Raw genomic sequence first — 15,817 nt, forward strand, 5'->3', positions numbered from 1 at the left:
CCGTATTGTTCTATTTGAAGGTATACGGTTATGTACGTGATGACGTTACGTTCTTCTTTACGTCTCATGCTTCTGAGTTGAGAAAAACATGTGAACTGATCGTGATGTTTAAGTGATGCTTGCTAATAAAATCCTGCAAGAGGATAAACAGCACTTAACGTTTCGTTTTGTTTTTCCTGCACGAGAGTGAGAGTGAATGCGCACTCGGATGCTCAACAATTATTTTAAAAAATTGGGGTATTTTACAAATTGATGCATTTTTGAGAAATGTATTTCCAGATCCTCCAATGATAAGTTTTTTTTTTTTTAATTCAACCTTAGGGGACAAATTAGTTATAATAAAATAGCTATTTACCACCCACTCGTGGACACTCCTGGTTAGGGGTTAAAACTAAGGCTTGCTTTATATGCCATCACATTGTGAAAATGTTACAAGATAAGATAAAACGTTTCTAACAGGCAAACAAGATCTATTCTATTTACCTTTTTATTGTCAAACCACTCATGTAATTCGTAGACTGGAATGTCCTCAATGTAAAGTATTTTATATTGGAACAACAAATAGACGGTTGGATCGTTTGGCTGAACATAAATATGGAATGAAGAATATCTTATGGCAAGACATTTTAAATGAATGCATAACACTAACCCTTCTATCCTGAGAATATTAGGTATAGATCATGTGAACAGTACTATCAGGAAAGGGAATAGTGAACTAAAACTGAATCTATAAAGGCCAATAAATATCCAGGATTGAACAAAGACTTGGATTTTACTCCCTTCTTGTGATGTCTTTTATTTGTTGTGGTGTTTTTGAAAATCTATTGGTGAGTATTTAATACCGCAAAGAGATGTTGATCACATGACAACTGTTAACTAATCAGATGTGTTAACGGATGAAACTGCTTGCAATTAGAGAATGGCAACATCAGTGGGATATGGAAACTAGAGGGAGACATTTATATGCTATACAAAGTAAAGTTGAGGCGGTGAAGAATAGGGGAGGGAATAGAAAAAAAGAAATAGTTATGACCAGATTAAGGATAAGTCACAGTAATTTGAATAGTACACTACACATTATAGGGAAGCACATAACTGTTTTTTTTTGTGCTTGTGGTCAGGTTGCAGAAACTATAAAGCCTGTGTTTTTGAGTTGCAGACAAAATGAAGAACAGAGGAAAAAATATGATGGAAGAGTTAGGAATAGTTGGAACAATAAGGGCAGGAATGAAGGAAATACTGGAAAGTGGGGAGAGTAAACAAAGAAGAGGAAGGATTTTTTTCATTTGTATCAAGAATAGGTATGATGAGAAGAATGTGATGTAACTGGACATGATAGGAAATAAAGCCGGAAGATGGCGGTAGTGCAATGATAATGGATGCAAGCTGCCGTTAAACTCTAAAGAAGAAGAAGAAGAAAGTAACTGCTTGCACCTGTGACTGAGATTGTTATGTTACTCTCCCCGAGGAATGCATGGGCCGAAACGTGTGGGGAGTTTTTCGATTTTTTTGTATGTAGCCATCTGACAATAAAGGGTTTTTAATTTTAAAGAGTGCCATGGTGATTCTAAAGTTTCCTTTGATGGAAAACTTAAAATAGGGCTGTGGTGGTCAACTTAAAGGTGGAATACCTAAGATTTTTGCACTAAAATATCCCAAAATCACAAGGCCAGTGTTAGGCCTATATATTTAGTTAAGATGATAACTTATAATATTCCAAATGTTTCAAACAATGTTTAAATCGCGAGAAAATTTAGATTTTAACCAAGGAAACAGGGCGTGTGAGCAGGGGTGAGCTGGGAGTCGCCAGTCAATCGCGTCATTTCCGCATTACCTTGATTTCCGCTCGTACTGCGTGTAGTCCTGGACAAATGCAGAAGTTGTAGTTGTGCGTTAGCGTCTATCAAGCAACAAACGTCAGCTTGTTTCGCGCATTTTTTATGCAATGGAGCACAATTATTCTTTTCAATTATTCTCGGAATGTGAACTCTTGGCTGTAAAGCGGGTCGCACACCGGACGAGCCGCGCCACGTACGCCTAGGACAACTCCAGGTAACACCGGACGCGCACTTTCTCATCAGTGTATGGCCAGCAATATTGTTATGTTTAATGGCATGAAAAGAAGATAATGTCTGTTCTATGTTATGATTGTATACTGTACAATTAAAAACAATCGTTGAGTCTGCATTCTGAAAACTTTACCTCAGAGCATCCGTTAACTGAATGAATTGAGAATCTCACCTGAAAAATCTAATAACATCAGCTTCAAGCAGCTGATTTCTGTAAATGAATGCAAAACTAAATGCATATTGCAGCATAGGGCGAAGTCAGGATCCATTAGCAACGATTTGAGACAAAAATAAGTCACTTCGTCCAGTGACTCATACAGTAACGTCTGTGATAACTAATTTACTTTTAAACTTGACTTTTCTTGCGATTATTTCAGTTTAATGAAAAACAAGCATGTCATTAAACGCAACGTTTATAGAAATCGAACTTTACCTCATCCATGACAACTAATTTTCGATTCCCCTCTGACTGATTTATCCACGGTGGAGTTGAAAACAACAGTTCCAGTCATTCCGCGTTCCTCCACGGCGTCAACAAGCAAAGCCGTTGTTGTTGTTTTGAATGTAGCGCCCTCTAGCGCCATAAAATCTTAGGTATTCCACCTTTAACCACCGGTGGTGGTACACCATGTTGGTACATCTTTTCTTATGTGAATGATGATTTATGTGAACATTACCACACGATTGAAGCACACGTTTTTTTGTTTTTGTTTTTAATAAATAATAGGTTAGCAATTTAATGTTACACCATGGACACATTTGGATTTGTGCTTATTGAGAGAAGTACATTAGCCCATACATTTATAATAGTAACTTTCCCTGTAAGTCCCTGTAAATTTTCCCTGTAAATCCAGTCATCTGAAAGATATGTATATAGATATAGATGCTCTTTGTCTTTTTATTAGGCTAATTAATCTTATGAAAAATGGAAACTTCCACAAGCACAAATACATTCAACATTAATGGGCAAGTTTGACCAAATCTCAATTATTTTATCAAATTTAGAGGCTGCCATTATGATCTCACAAAGTCTATCATGATATCTTTTCAGAAATTGCTTCAGGATTCATAATCACATCTTGTTGTCTGGTTCTTACTTAACTTATGTGCAAAGCAATTGGGATATACAGGTCATTGTGGTCACAAGTTCCTTATATCTACTGAAGGAATTTAGTATAACTCTGCTCAAACGAGCTGAATATGAAGAGGTGAATGTATTTGAGTAAGTGATGCAGAGAACATCACAATCACACTGACAATTTAAGTTCCGCTTCCCCCAACAAACTGAAATCCATTTAGTATGATATAACACAGTTCATCTCATCAGACAGATCCTCTTCGAGGCGTCCTATTCGTTGCCCTGCCCTCCCTTGACTTAGGAGGTCATTTGCAGCGCTCTCCATTTCGTCAATAGTCATGTGACAGGCACCTGCAATTTCCCGTTTTGCAAAGTCAACAAATTTGGGGTCTTTTGCATATAGACCCAAGCCTTCAGAGATCAGGATCTAAAAGATACAAAAAAGAAGACCACAGAAGATGGATCAGAACAGAGCTGAAATCCAATGACTACACACTATAAAAGCAGTTCATTGCACTGGTAATTAAGGTGCGTCATATTAAATGGGGTTTAAAGTTTTGTATTCAGAATTATTGAAGATCAGTTTTTTTTAGTAAGCTTATGAAGTAATAACATCAAAATGTTCAAATATTTTTAATAGATGATATTATATAATCTGATGATCAAAAAGTCTGTTGTGACATTAGATGAACAAACAAAAACTTTCTTGTTTAATTGCTCAGGCACTTAAAAATAAACTTATTTATTTAAACTTTATTGTAAATACACCATCCATGTATTTCTAATAGTTTGGTCTTTTGGAAGGGATCTTTCTCTGTACCACTCTTGTGATTTTGTTAAGTCATGTTAAGAGCAAGCCACCTTGATTTAAAATGCATGTCAATGGGGTGTAGAAGAAAATTGTTACATCACAACTTCAAATGTGAATTTCAAAGCCTGGCATTTCAGAAGGATGGAAAACAAAAAACTCATATTTTGGACAGGGGAGTTGGCTTTGAGGTATGAAACTTGCATGTTTTCATTTTATATGTGTAAATATGAAAGGACATTTTAATTTTCCATTTCATGACCTTCTCAAAAATAAAGTCTATGATTCACTGCTGTATTAAGACAAAGTCCAGCTTGAATCGTTTTTATAGTCACTGAACCTGCGTAAATAACAACTATCCTTATTACTTCGGGTTATTTGATACACCATTCAGTAAGGTTATTTACCGACTCCACAAGGCTGTCAGCGCTTCCCTTCTCGATGTATCCGGAGCTCTGTTGGGAGGGCACTCTGAGAGTGTTGTACGCCCGAGGCAGCTGGGCTACACCTGCCATTCCACTGCCAATCCACCCGGGACGGGCCGACGCCGGCAGGCTGGCGCTGCCATTGGCGTCACTCCACATAGCCTGAGTGCCCCCCATCTCGTTCACTAGAATAAGGGGGGCATAGAGGAGAGGACCCCGCCTGGCCTGGTTGTTCATCCAAGAGGCCGAAGAAACTGCAGATGAAATGCTGCTCCGCCGTGAGTCTAAGCTGTTTTGAGTCTGTGGGAGCACATACATTATTTTCATTATTGGTGTGAAAACAGTGAAACAGAAATTTGTCATTAAAACAGAATTTAATGGTTTATTATTTTATTTTGCACAATTTGTGTCAATGGTAAATTGCTGGTGTATTCCAGCGCAGTCTCATCCCAAGACTTCATATAACTGACGTCTTGGGAAGTCTTTTGAACGTATTCACCTAATTATGATACATCTTATTCTATATATGAATATATATGATACTTCATTATGATACTTCGAAAAAAATCTTTTCAACCCTGTAAAGCCTGAGATAGAAAAAAATATGTCCAAACATTTATCTAATTGGTACAATTTTAAAATTATAATGTTATGTAAAAATAATGTATTTTTTTAAATGTTTTTAAATTACAAATATTTTTGCATACTTGTATTATATTTGTTACAGTAGGTTTTTATTGCAATTTATAGATGTAAATGTATTTTTATTGATTTTATAATCATAAATTATCTATTTTGGTATGTGGTCGTCAAAAAATAACTTAAGCAGTGACAAGATAAATATATTGTAAATATAAATGTAAAAATGTATATTACTGTATTATGTAACATTTATATTATATATAGATTATTTATATAAATGTGAATAATAACAACTAATATAGATTGAATAAAATTACAAAACCAGCCTGTTGTGGATTTTCTGCTGTGAGGAGGTTGCGTGACAGTAAGCTGCTTCATGTAGAGACTGAGGGACTGTTTGCGCATGCGCAGTGTGTTCGAAAAACTTCCTGTCCACCGACAGTCCAAGGTCTTCATTATTCCTTTGTACAACAGTGTGCGTCGGTGATGATGTAAGTTATGTGACGAGTAGATGTTGTTTATATATTTGAAGGTGGCGTGAATTATTAATCTCACCGGGGTAATATGTTTATTTGTTAACTTCTTATGTAGCACGTGTTACTAAAACCACATGAAACCGACGGCCCGTCATGTTTAGTTAATTACCTTACATTTATTTCCTTATTTGACTGTTTATTTTAGCTGTGTAGCCTTTGTTCATTGAAGCCGTTATTATATTGACGTTAATGTGTCAAATTAAAGCTGGTAGCTGACAGGGTCATCATGCGACCTACTTGTGGCGCGAAGCTGGTGTTGTTTAATGATCCTATACTGACCCCTAGCAGTGATTTATAGTATTACATATTATTCATATCTGCTGTAATTCATGTTATTTTCACCATTGATGTCATTGAACTTTAATTAGTATTAATATTGTTTTACTATTGTTGTCTTCTGCAGGCATCACAAACCACACATACACATATTGCAATGCCCTGTAGAGTTGTAAGAGGCCAATAAAGTTGTAGGTTTTGATTTGATTTTGACACATACCAAGGTCGCGTCATGTCCATTGTGAATAGACAAATGATTTGTCGCTGGAATCTTATCACATCGCGTCTGGTTAGAGCATGGTGTCATGTTTGATATATGATTATTGAATGTGTAAATTGTTAAATCTCTGATTGTTGGGGTCATGGAATGTCTGAGAAGTGACGTACTGTCTTCTGGTGATAGTCAGTGTTGGTTGGTGTCCTTTTGTGCAGACTATAAAGATACAATTCCAAATCTGGAGAAAAGTTACCTGTATACGTGCCCTACAGGGTGGGGAATTTTGGCTGTAAGTGCCTGGGATTGGGAGATCCTCATTGCTGCCTTGCCTTCTCAAACACTGGATGTTAAAGTTGGGCTTTCGGCCTGACAGATACAGGAAAAAGTAATCAGTGGAAGGTTCACTGTAAGGTTTAACACATTTTTTTTTTTTTGCAGTGCAGAAAGATAAAAGCTGGATTTACCTAAGGGAGTTGGTGGAAGCATGCGTCGCCGGGCAGCAAATCCAGTGCCACTGTGTTCATTGTTGTATCCGTTACCATTGTATCCATTACTATGATAACCGTTACCATTGTAGCCATTACTGCTATAGCCATTGCTGGAGTAACGATTCCCTGGATAATCAGTCCCATTGGTACCATTCCCATTGTAGCCATTTCCAGGGTAACTATTTCCATTGTAGCCACCAACAACTTGGCTGTTGCCTTGGTAACTATTGCTGATATTGTCAATGGGCTGAACTGGGGCCACACATTCACTGCTCCCATTGGGTGCTGCAATTTGTGCCGGAGGAACCTCAGGAAACCACTGTCTGTTCAGACATTATCACAAAATCAGACAGATATATTACAGTTTTTTTTTCGATTGCTAAACGACAGTGAGCACAACTGGAGCTAAATGTGCAAAACTCTAACTACAGTCTGCACTACGAACAGTCACCTGAGCACACCTCTTAACACACGGCTCAAAACAGGCTCAGTGTGCACAACACTATGCACAACCCTTACTGAGATAACAGACTGTCACTCAGAGGAAAAACACTAGCATCAAACACCAATACAGAAAATACAAACTTTTCATCTTTACAGTTTCAACAATTTCTGTGAGTTCATACAGTAATATTTCCTTCAAAGAAAAGAGTGACATTCTTTCATTTGATATATTTACATTTTTAGAACATAACAATAGAAAATTAGCAGTTTGCTTCAATAGTCTGTGGTATTACAGTAATGAGAAAAAAGGTAGAAACTAAAAGTACATACTGTAATACTGTAACCCTGCCTTTCTCAAGCATTAGGCCACAAGTTTTCATCCTTTCAGCTGAAATTGTTTGAAAATCAGCAGTGTGTGAAAGGCACAAGGCTGAAATTTATTCTGTTTTGAATGTGTGGTTCACAGTTTTGACAGCAGAGTGTTAGCATTTGAACAAAGTGCTGTAAATTCACAGTGCTGTGCAGGTTGTGTTTAAATTCATGGGATGAGTGTGTAGAGTTTTGAAAACTGTGTTCAAGCAATGAAAAATAAACTAGAGTTTGGTCCGCATGAACTGCTGCTGTGCAGACTGGAGTTAGAGTTTTGCACATGTAGCTCCAGTTGTGCTCCACTGTAGTTTAGCAATCGAAAAAAAATGTAATTTGTAAGAAAAGCTTGTAAAATTCAGACACAGTCATGGGAAGGCCCCGATATAATCACAACAATATTCTTTTTAGTTTTTCACATTTTTCTTTTTTTGAAAAACCTTTGCAGCGGTGTACTGATAATGAACACCCCATTGCCAGCCGTGTATCAGAAAGTGGCATTTAGATGAATATACAAGTAGGTGCTACACACTTTCCTCTCAGTAAAAAAACAAACAAACCACACTACTGACAGAGGTTATAAAACAGCGGTTAAGATGTGTACATATTTGCACCAGCTCTGCATTCTGGCAGAGAGAATATTTAAGTTATAATATAATATATATATACAAGTTGTTATCTACAAATTGTTGATCTGCTAACTCTCCTGACTGCTTTGTTGAACAAAAATGGTGGATTCGGCTGAATCTAGCGGATTATGATTGCTAATGGACCGATAATCGATATGGACCAATTTGTGGACCAATTAGTTTTAAGAGGTTTACCAGCAGGAGTGAATCTTTCTGGAAAGTTCACTTTACCAAGATGTTTCGTAAATGTAAATAAACAAATTTAGTTTTGGCCTGATTTAGATTTGAAATGATGTCGTACGAGTTCGTTCTTTGGTTTTGTTTAAAGTATATCAGGGCCTTGAATTATTTTGGGTAGTCAAACATTTCCTACTAACCTATCATGTGAGACAGCACTATGAGGGTCCTCCCTGCTAACAGCACTTTGCTCTGGAGGATTTGGCATCTCTGTTAGTCCTCCTCCTGTGACTGCTCCTTCCATCACTCCTTCACCTCCACCTCCTACTTGTATGGCTTCTCCAGTGACTGCTTCTCCATTCCCTCCTGGAATTACGACCCCTCCTCCGACTCCTCCATCCGGAGATGGGGGAGGAATATATTCACAAGCACTAGTTGTATTATTCCTGAATATGAGAGTTTAACAAGAAATACATAAAGATGATATACAAAAATACTTTATGAAAGCATGGAAAACATTCCAGTCACCCGCATTTCTTCCAGCTAACTGCAATAAGCGTTTCTCTATAATCAGGAATACACTACACAACTTTTAAAATCTGAACAGAGGTGCTATATGTAACTTTTCTTCTAAAATGAATCCTTTTTTATTGCCTCTGTGTGAAGGGGTTGTAATCACACATTATAATCATCCACTTGTCGGGTTTTGCTATTACCTCTGAAGGTTAGTATTCCTATATCTATTTGAAGTCTCTGGGTCGGATTTTCTGCAAAATCCATCGGATGTGACGTCCATGCTACGAGAAAGATTCATCTTCTTGAGATATTGAAGTCAAAAAAATTTCCTTAATTTTGTATTCATTGTCAATGCGTTAAAAAGCTACCCTGCCCCCGTACGCATGCGTCACCGGCGAAATGAGGAAATAGAGTGTTAGTCCCGCCGAGGCCGGACTGACCCCCGTTTTCTCAAACATTTTTAAGCTCCTCTTAGTTTGAGCGGCTTGTAATGTCAATACTACAGCAATGAGCCTGTTATTTAACACGCACGCCTGCAAACAAGCGCCAACACACAAAACTGTGATGACGCTCTATTATCTGCTCGCTAAAGCTTATGTCTTTTGCCCCTGTGGCTCAGTGGCGAAACACAAAGCTTTCCCGCCGGCTCTCACAGCGAATAAAAATGTTCTGCAGCTCTCCCCTCTGAGCCAGGGCTAGAGACCCATGTTCGATCCCAGCTCTCGCAGCAGATAAAATTTATGTGGCTCTCCTTAGCGAACTGCCGTATTCAGATGTGGCTCACGCCGATGGTGTTTTAAGTGTAGAAAAGGTGCCTCACGCTCACGCTTACTAACACACATCTCTCCCCACGCATTCCAGAGCTGTCACAAAACACCACCCATCCCAAACGATCGCAGCGTCACATATAATTGGAAGTCTCGTACCCGCTCACGAGGGCTATTGTAAAACGCTCCCCATCCAAAGCGATCGGGGCGTCAAATATGTATGTATGCTCACAACCGCTCATGCTTACTAGTAAACTCTATGCACAAGGCGATGCTCGCGCTTCACAAAGTGATCCCCATTCATGGCAATCGGGGCATCATATATGAAACAGCCTGTAACTGCTGTCAGCGAGCCGCCGTATTCAAACACAGATGGTGCACGCGTCACGCCCACACCTCCGGTTCAGTTTCTGGGCCCACGCAGTGTGGTGATCAGAACCTAGAGGCCATTCAGCCCCTAGCTGTACATTTATAAAACATGGGTTTCAGAATGGGTGCTAAGCACAATAAGGCAGGGCTATTCGCTACAGTTTGTTCGCCGTCCCCCGCGCTTTAGAGCACGGACCACGACTGCAGTGACTGCGGAAGTAGCACATCTACTCCACGCAGAAATGGCAAAGCGGCTGTGCAAAGAGACTATAGAACTGGTACCGCCTTCTCTGAGCGAGTCAGTCTTTTACAGCCGTAATTTTCTCGTGCCAAAGAAGTACAGAGCCCTCAGTCAGGCCTATCTTAGATCTGAGAAATTTGAACAAAGTGCTTATGAAAAGACTGTTCAAAATGCTTACGACCAGGAAAATCCTTGGGCACATTCGCCCGAGGGACTTGTTTATCTCTCTCGATTGAAAGATGCCCCGTCCTGCCGTTCGGCCTGTCTCTAGGACCCCGAACATTTACGAAGTGCATGGACTCAGCTCTCGCCCCTAAAAAATCAGGGTTTGCGAATCATGAACTATCTGTTCATTGTTTATCGACATAGCGTGCGCGCCGTGTTCGACATCTAACCGTGTCTTTCCAGAAGGGTAGCAGCATCCCTCTCAAGACATTCAGAGGATGCTGGGCTGTATGGCCTCAGCTGCAGCAGTGCTTCAGCTAGGCTTACTGTGCATGTGCCTGCTTCAACACTGGCTGAATGCTCGAGCGTCTCACCGAGCTTGGGCCTCTTGCTACGAAGGAATCAGGTTGTTCAACGGGTACCCACCATTCATTGATCAATGCGTGGTTGATCAACAGGTACACACTGCCCTGCCAGAAAGAGTGATGAACACATTTTTAAAGTCTAGAGCTCCCTCTACCAGAAAGCTTTATGTGTCTAAATGGTCTGTGTTCTCCAAATGGTGCACCGACAAAAATCTGGACCCACAGACGTGGTGTCTCGGGGCTGCTCAGTTTCCTACAAGAGCTGTTGGATAAGGGACGGTCCCCATCCACGCTTAAAGTCTATGTGGCGGCTGTTGCAAGCTTGTAATCAGCTTCCTTAGAGGAGCCAGAAGGATGAACACCCCGCGCCCCCCGTCGGTTCCTATGTGGGATCTTTTGTTGTTCCTCGATGCCCTGAAAGCTTTTCCTTTTGAACCACTAGATTCTGTGGAGTTAAAGAACCTGTCACTCAAAACCGTTTTTCTGACAGCTCTGTCATCAGTTAAACGTGTGGGGGACTTACACGCGCTGTCCGTCAGCGCTACGTGTCTTGAGTTCGGGCCAAATGACACGAAAGTCATCCTCAAAACTAGACACGACTATGTTCCAAAAGTGATTGGCACACTGTGATGATAAAAAGGTTCTGTGAGATGTGTGGGTGATGGAAGGAGACACGGGGGCGCTCTCTGCACTCAAAATAGATTCACTCAGAATAGAACAAAAGAAAACAAAAATTCACAATAAATCTCTTCCTGCTGGCTACAGCTTCACGTGCTTGGTCTCTGCACACTCTTCCCGCTGGCTACAGCTTCTCGCGTCAGGTACAAAACGTCTTGCCGGTCCGTGCACGAGCTCCCAGTCTCTCTCTCAACTCGTTGTCAGCATGGGCCGCTTATAAGCGGTCTCCTCACGCCAATTACTGAAATCACAGACAGGTGTTCGTCATTTGAACTTGACCCACTTACTCGCCGCCTGGCTCCGCCCCTGCTCTCTCACCACAGACTTCGCTGAACCACGCACCCCTCACCACACACACCTTTCAGAGCGCAGGCCATTTCTCTATTGGCTCTGCCATCATATGAAAGCGAGAGCAATGTTAATCTCCTCTGCCCATTCAGGGTGCTGAGGGTTTACACTGCATGGTCCGCCACTTTCAGGTGCTTGGAGCAGCCTCCGTTTCGATTTGTGGGTGCACCAAGGGTCTCGCCGCCTCAAAACAAAGCCTGTCCAGATGGATTGTGGACACTATAGCTGTCGCTTACGCGCCGCAAGGTCTGCAATGCCCCTTCGGCATCAGGGCTCGTTCCACTAGAGGCATGGCCTCATCGTGGACATAGTCCAGCGGAATTCTATTCACTACATATATGTGTGGCGGCGGGCTGGGCCTCCCCGTCCACCTTTGTCAGGTTTTATAACCAAGAAGTTCCCGCTTTGCAGGCAAAACTTCTGTCAGTTTAAGTGAGATGTACGTTCTGTTCAGATATGATCGTGCACAGGCTACTCTCACGTGTCATAGCTCTTCTGGTTGAGTTGCACGATTGGGTATGTGCTGTATGCTTACACAGACCGGCGGCGTCGCTCTGTATTCTCTATGAGTGCTTATGTACACTGCTGGCCCGTGTTGCTGGCCGCCTTGTTTTCCCACTTATTTGGGTTCCCCGGGAAACCCTGGGATTCATGAGTGGATGCTTGGCGTGCACGGTGTTGACAAAGGGTTCCTGTAGCATTAGCTAACTTACGTAATACGAGAGAACCTCTCGTAAGAGATCGGTGACTTTATATTGTTTTTTCTTTATATCGTATCGGTTACCTAACGTAACCTCGGTTGTCTCTAGAAGAGGGAACGAGTATTGCGTAACCTGCCATGCTTGCGCCACGAGGAATTATCCCTTCAGTCGAAAACCAGAGAAACAACCTCCGAGCCCTGCTTATATATGCTAAGCCACGCGCATACTGGCGGGCTATGGCGCTATGAAGACGTGAGCGCCCTCCATTGTACGTGATGTCACGTCGGGCTCAGTGGTAGGCCGCTGCAGTTCCCGCAGGGCAGCCTATGAGCACACTAGACAGCCTGCTCTAGTTCTACTAGCTGCTGCACTGCGTTGACAATGAATACAAAATTACGGATAATTTTTTGGCTTCTCTACCTCAAATTTTTCCTGTAGCGTAAGCTAACTTACGCAATAATACTCACAATAATACTCCCTCTTCTAGAGACAACTGAGGTTACGATAGGTAACTGATACGTTACTGCGCGCAAGGAGCTGTTCATAGCCAATGAGACCGACATGCTTGTCAGGGCAGTGAACGTTGTTATGGGGATGGGAGAAACCCACCCAAATCTGTGTCAGTTAAACATTATGTATACATGTTTCTTGCCACTATTGGGCAAACAGGTCTGATCCTACTACAATAAGCCTTAAAAAAATTGGGTAATAAGGTTTTTTCATCTTCATGTAAACCACAATGATTTCCCTCATGTGTTCATATTGTTCCTTGTTATAATGTATGATTTAGAAAAATAAAAATTGCTGCATCTGTGTTGATGAGAGAATCAAAGTGTATGTGCATTGTGCACTCGCTACATTATGGCCAAGCATGCGAGCTTAAAATAGCATTATGAACAACGCACAACGCGACATTGACTTTAGATCAGGTTTTTTTCCGGTCAGTGGCGCAATTGTTTTCTGGAACTGTAAAATAGCACTAGGGAATGTTTGCGCCGAATCACGCCTCCTTTTTGCACCGATCCACCCAGGAAGCAGAAGTTCATTTCCTAGTTTACCGACGTGCGTCTTTGGAGGAATAAAGGGATACATGCGTTTGTGTATAAAGTCATTTGCGCCGGGTGCAAGATAGAGCCCTATATGTCTTTACTCTCACTGTAAAATCTGACTGATGTCAGACTATCGAACAGTGGTGTACTTTCTATATTTTCAGTAATCTTTACAAAAATATATTTGGTTACACTTTATTTTGATGTTCCACAGTAGACATTCTACTAATTATAACTTTGCAACTACATTTCAACTAACTTAGGCGGTTGTTAGAGTTAGAGTTAGTTGTCAGGGTTTATAAGAATAACTTAACATGTAGTTGCAAAGTAACTCATTATTGGTAGAATGTCTATTGGGGGAGCATCAAAATAAAGTGTAAGCAGATAGTCTGCCAATACTCTAACAAGAGTTTCTGTAGTAACTCTGGCGTCTACCCAGCGACTGAACTCAGGCGTCTACCCAGCGGTACAGAGGAAGTGGCAGGGATACGTAATGTCTCCGTTACCTACTCAGGGAACGAGGGTTACCTACGTAACCAAGACGTTACTTATAGTTAGTTGAATGTCTAAAGTGATCAATCGAAATAATGTGTTATCGTTTGGTTCAACATGAGGGTCAGTAAGGATGACAGAATATCCATTTTTGGGCAAACTATCCCATTAAATTTCATTACTTTATAGTGCCATGGTTTTCAAACAGGTGTCCTTGAAGGTACTCCAAGGGGTCATGATGTTTCAAACTATCATTATTAACTAATTTGTTGATGGCAATAACTAAAAGTAATGCTAAGTATTATATAATGTACTGTAGTAACGGTAATTCATGTTTTGATGAAAGATACTGTAAATTGTTCCTGAGAAAAATTTGACGGATATTACTGCCATTTATTATTACAACGATTATTACTGCTGATTATTTGACGGTTATTACAAGTTCGTTGGGACATGACATCTACACAGCATGACATCTACACAGCATATTTGTCAAGCTTGGCAAGCATTGCAACTTCCCAAAATTCAGACTACTTGGTGTATTTCCAGTTTCCAAAATCTTATATTGCAAAAAAAATCTTGTTTTTGGAGCATGTCAAAGTGAACTGACTGCTATGAAATTACAGGCCCTTTACAACAGATAAAGCTTTGTCTTGAACTGAAATCTAACCAAATACCCCATTGTAACGATCACCAGCTGGAGTGCCCCTGCGAATCACCAGAGGGCACTCCACATCAGAACTGATCACTTCACAAAACTCTAATCCCCATAATGCTTCACTCCTGGGACTGATTGCGCACACACCTGCACCTAATTCAGACTCTCCATATAAGCCACACACAAGCAGAAGTTCAGTGCGAAGTATTACATTGCCACTGCCTGTAATCACTGAGCGTTTAGCCTATCTTGCTGTTCTGTTTACTGACCCTGGTTTGTTACCTGACTTCTGCCTGTTTGCTGCCTGTCTTGACTTGGATTGCCTTGGATTATTGTTTCTTGTTGCCTGCCCTGATCTTCTGCCTGTTTTGCTGTTATCTGACCCCTGCCTGTTTGACGTTGTTTCAATAAAGCTGCAAATGGATCCCAATGAGTCTTCCACTTCATAACACCCATCCAGTAAAAAATGCTCAAAACACCTTTTCAGGTCCTGAGACTCCAAATCAAGTCATTAGAGTTTTCTAAATTCATTGTAGTAGCTTCTAATTATACAGGTGTAATTCTATTATTTTGTCTCTTATCTTAGTGTGCTCCTTACCTTTGGTTGGTATTCAGCATCGAAAAAGGGGTGAGTTTGCTGTGACTGGAGGCCCACCTACTGGGCAGGGGAGACAATCTCTGAGGCTGATCGATAATCACTTCGTTTTCGGATAGGGCAGAGACCGGACGGGACTCCAGCAGAGCCTCCTCCAGCATTAAGCTCCCATTGCGTATTCTAGGAGGAAGCTCAATGCTCACTGAGGTCTCGTCCAGATGGGGGGGCATAGGGGTGCTTCTAGGGGTGGACATGGCCGGTGTGGGAGGAGCATCACTGAAGACGCTGTCACTCTGCAGTTGGCAAGGGAACAATTAACTGTCGTTCCAGTGAGACTTGTCTGTAGTTTTATAATGCATAAGGAAACATTTAAATTACAGTTGTAACTAATACAGTTGTAATACACTTTCTTTTAAGTGTCCTTATTATAGTATAGTTATACAATTAAGCACTGAATAATATTAAAGGGGCACTTGGCAACTCTAGTCCTTTCTTCGCTGATTTTCACTGATTTTGCTGATTCGCTGATTTTGTTGTGGCATGTTTTTCCACACTGCCCTACAAAGGCAAAGAGCGCAGTAACAACACATTTGGTCAAAAATGAGTTAAGACTTGTAATGGGCTTTATGACGTGTTCTGTCTTGTGAAAAAATATCTGGGTTAAACTATGTCCCGTTTTGGAGATGCATTACCACATAATCGTCTCAGGTTACAACTG

At 40.9% G+C, this 15,817-nt stretch overlaps 1 protein-coding gene across 1 annotated transcript in view; it reads right to left on the minus strand.

Annotated features, from left to right (window-relative positions):
- Positions 1-2,789: 2,789 nt before the first annotated feature.
- Positions 2,790-15,817, minus strand: part of cacna1fa (calcium voltage-gated channel subunit alpha1 Fa) — a 52,695-nt gene continuing 39,667 nt past the window's right edge. Inside the window, exons 41-46 of the mRNA XM_039663916.2 lie at positions 15,103-15,392; positions 8,356-8,601; positions 6,516-6,862; positions 6,305-6,417; positions 4,363-4,680; positions 2,790-3,574 (exon numbers count right to left, since the gene is read on the minus strand). Coding sequence (XP_039519850.2) covers positions 3,365-3,574; positions 4,363-4,680; positions 6,305-6,417; positions 6,516-6,862; positions 8,356-8,601; positions 15,103-15,392 — 1,524 coding nt within the window. The 3' untranslated portion in view covers positions 2,790-3,364. The remainder of the gene's footprint in view (positions 3,575-4,362; positions 4,681-6,304; positions 6,418-6,515; positions 6,863-8,355; positions 8,602-15,102; positions 15,393-15,817) is intronic.

The sequence above is a fragment of the Pimephales promelas genome, chromosome 14 (assembly GCF_988280905.1).
Source record: "Pimephales promelas chromosome 14, fPimPro1.hap1.1, whole genome shotgun sequence".
Classification (NCBI taxonomy): domain Eukaryota; kingdom Metazoa; phylum Chordata; class Actinopteri; order Cypriniformes; family Leuciscidae; genus Pimephales; species Pimephales promelas.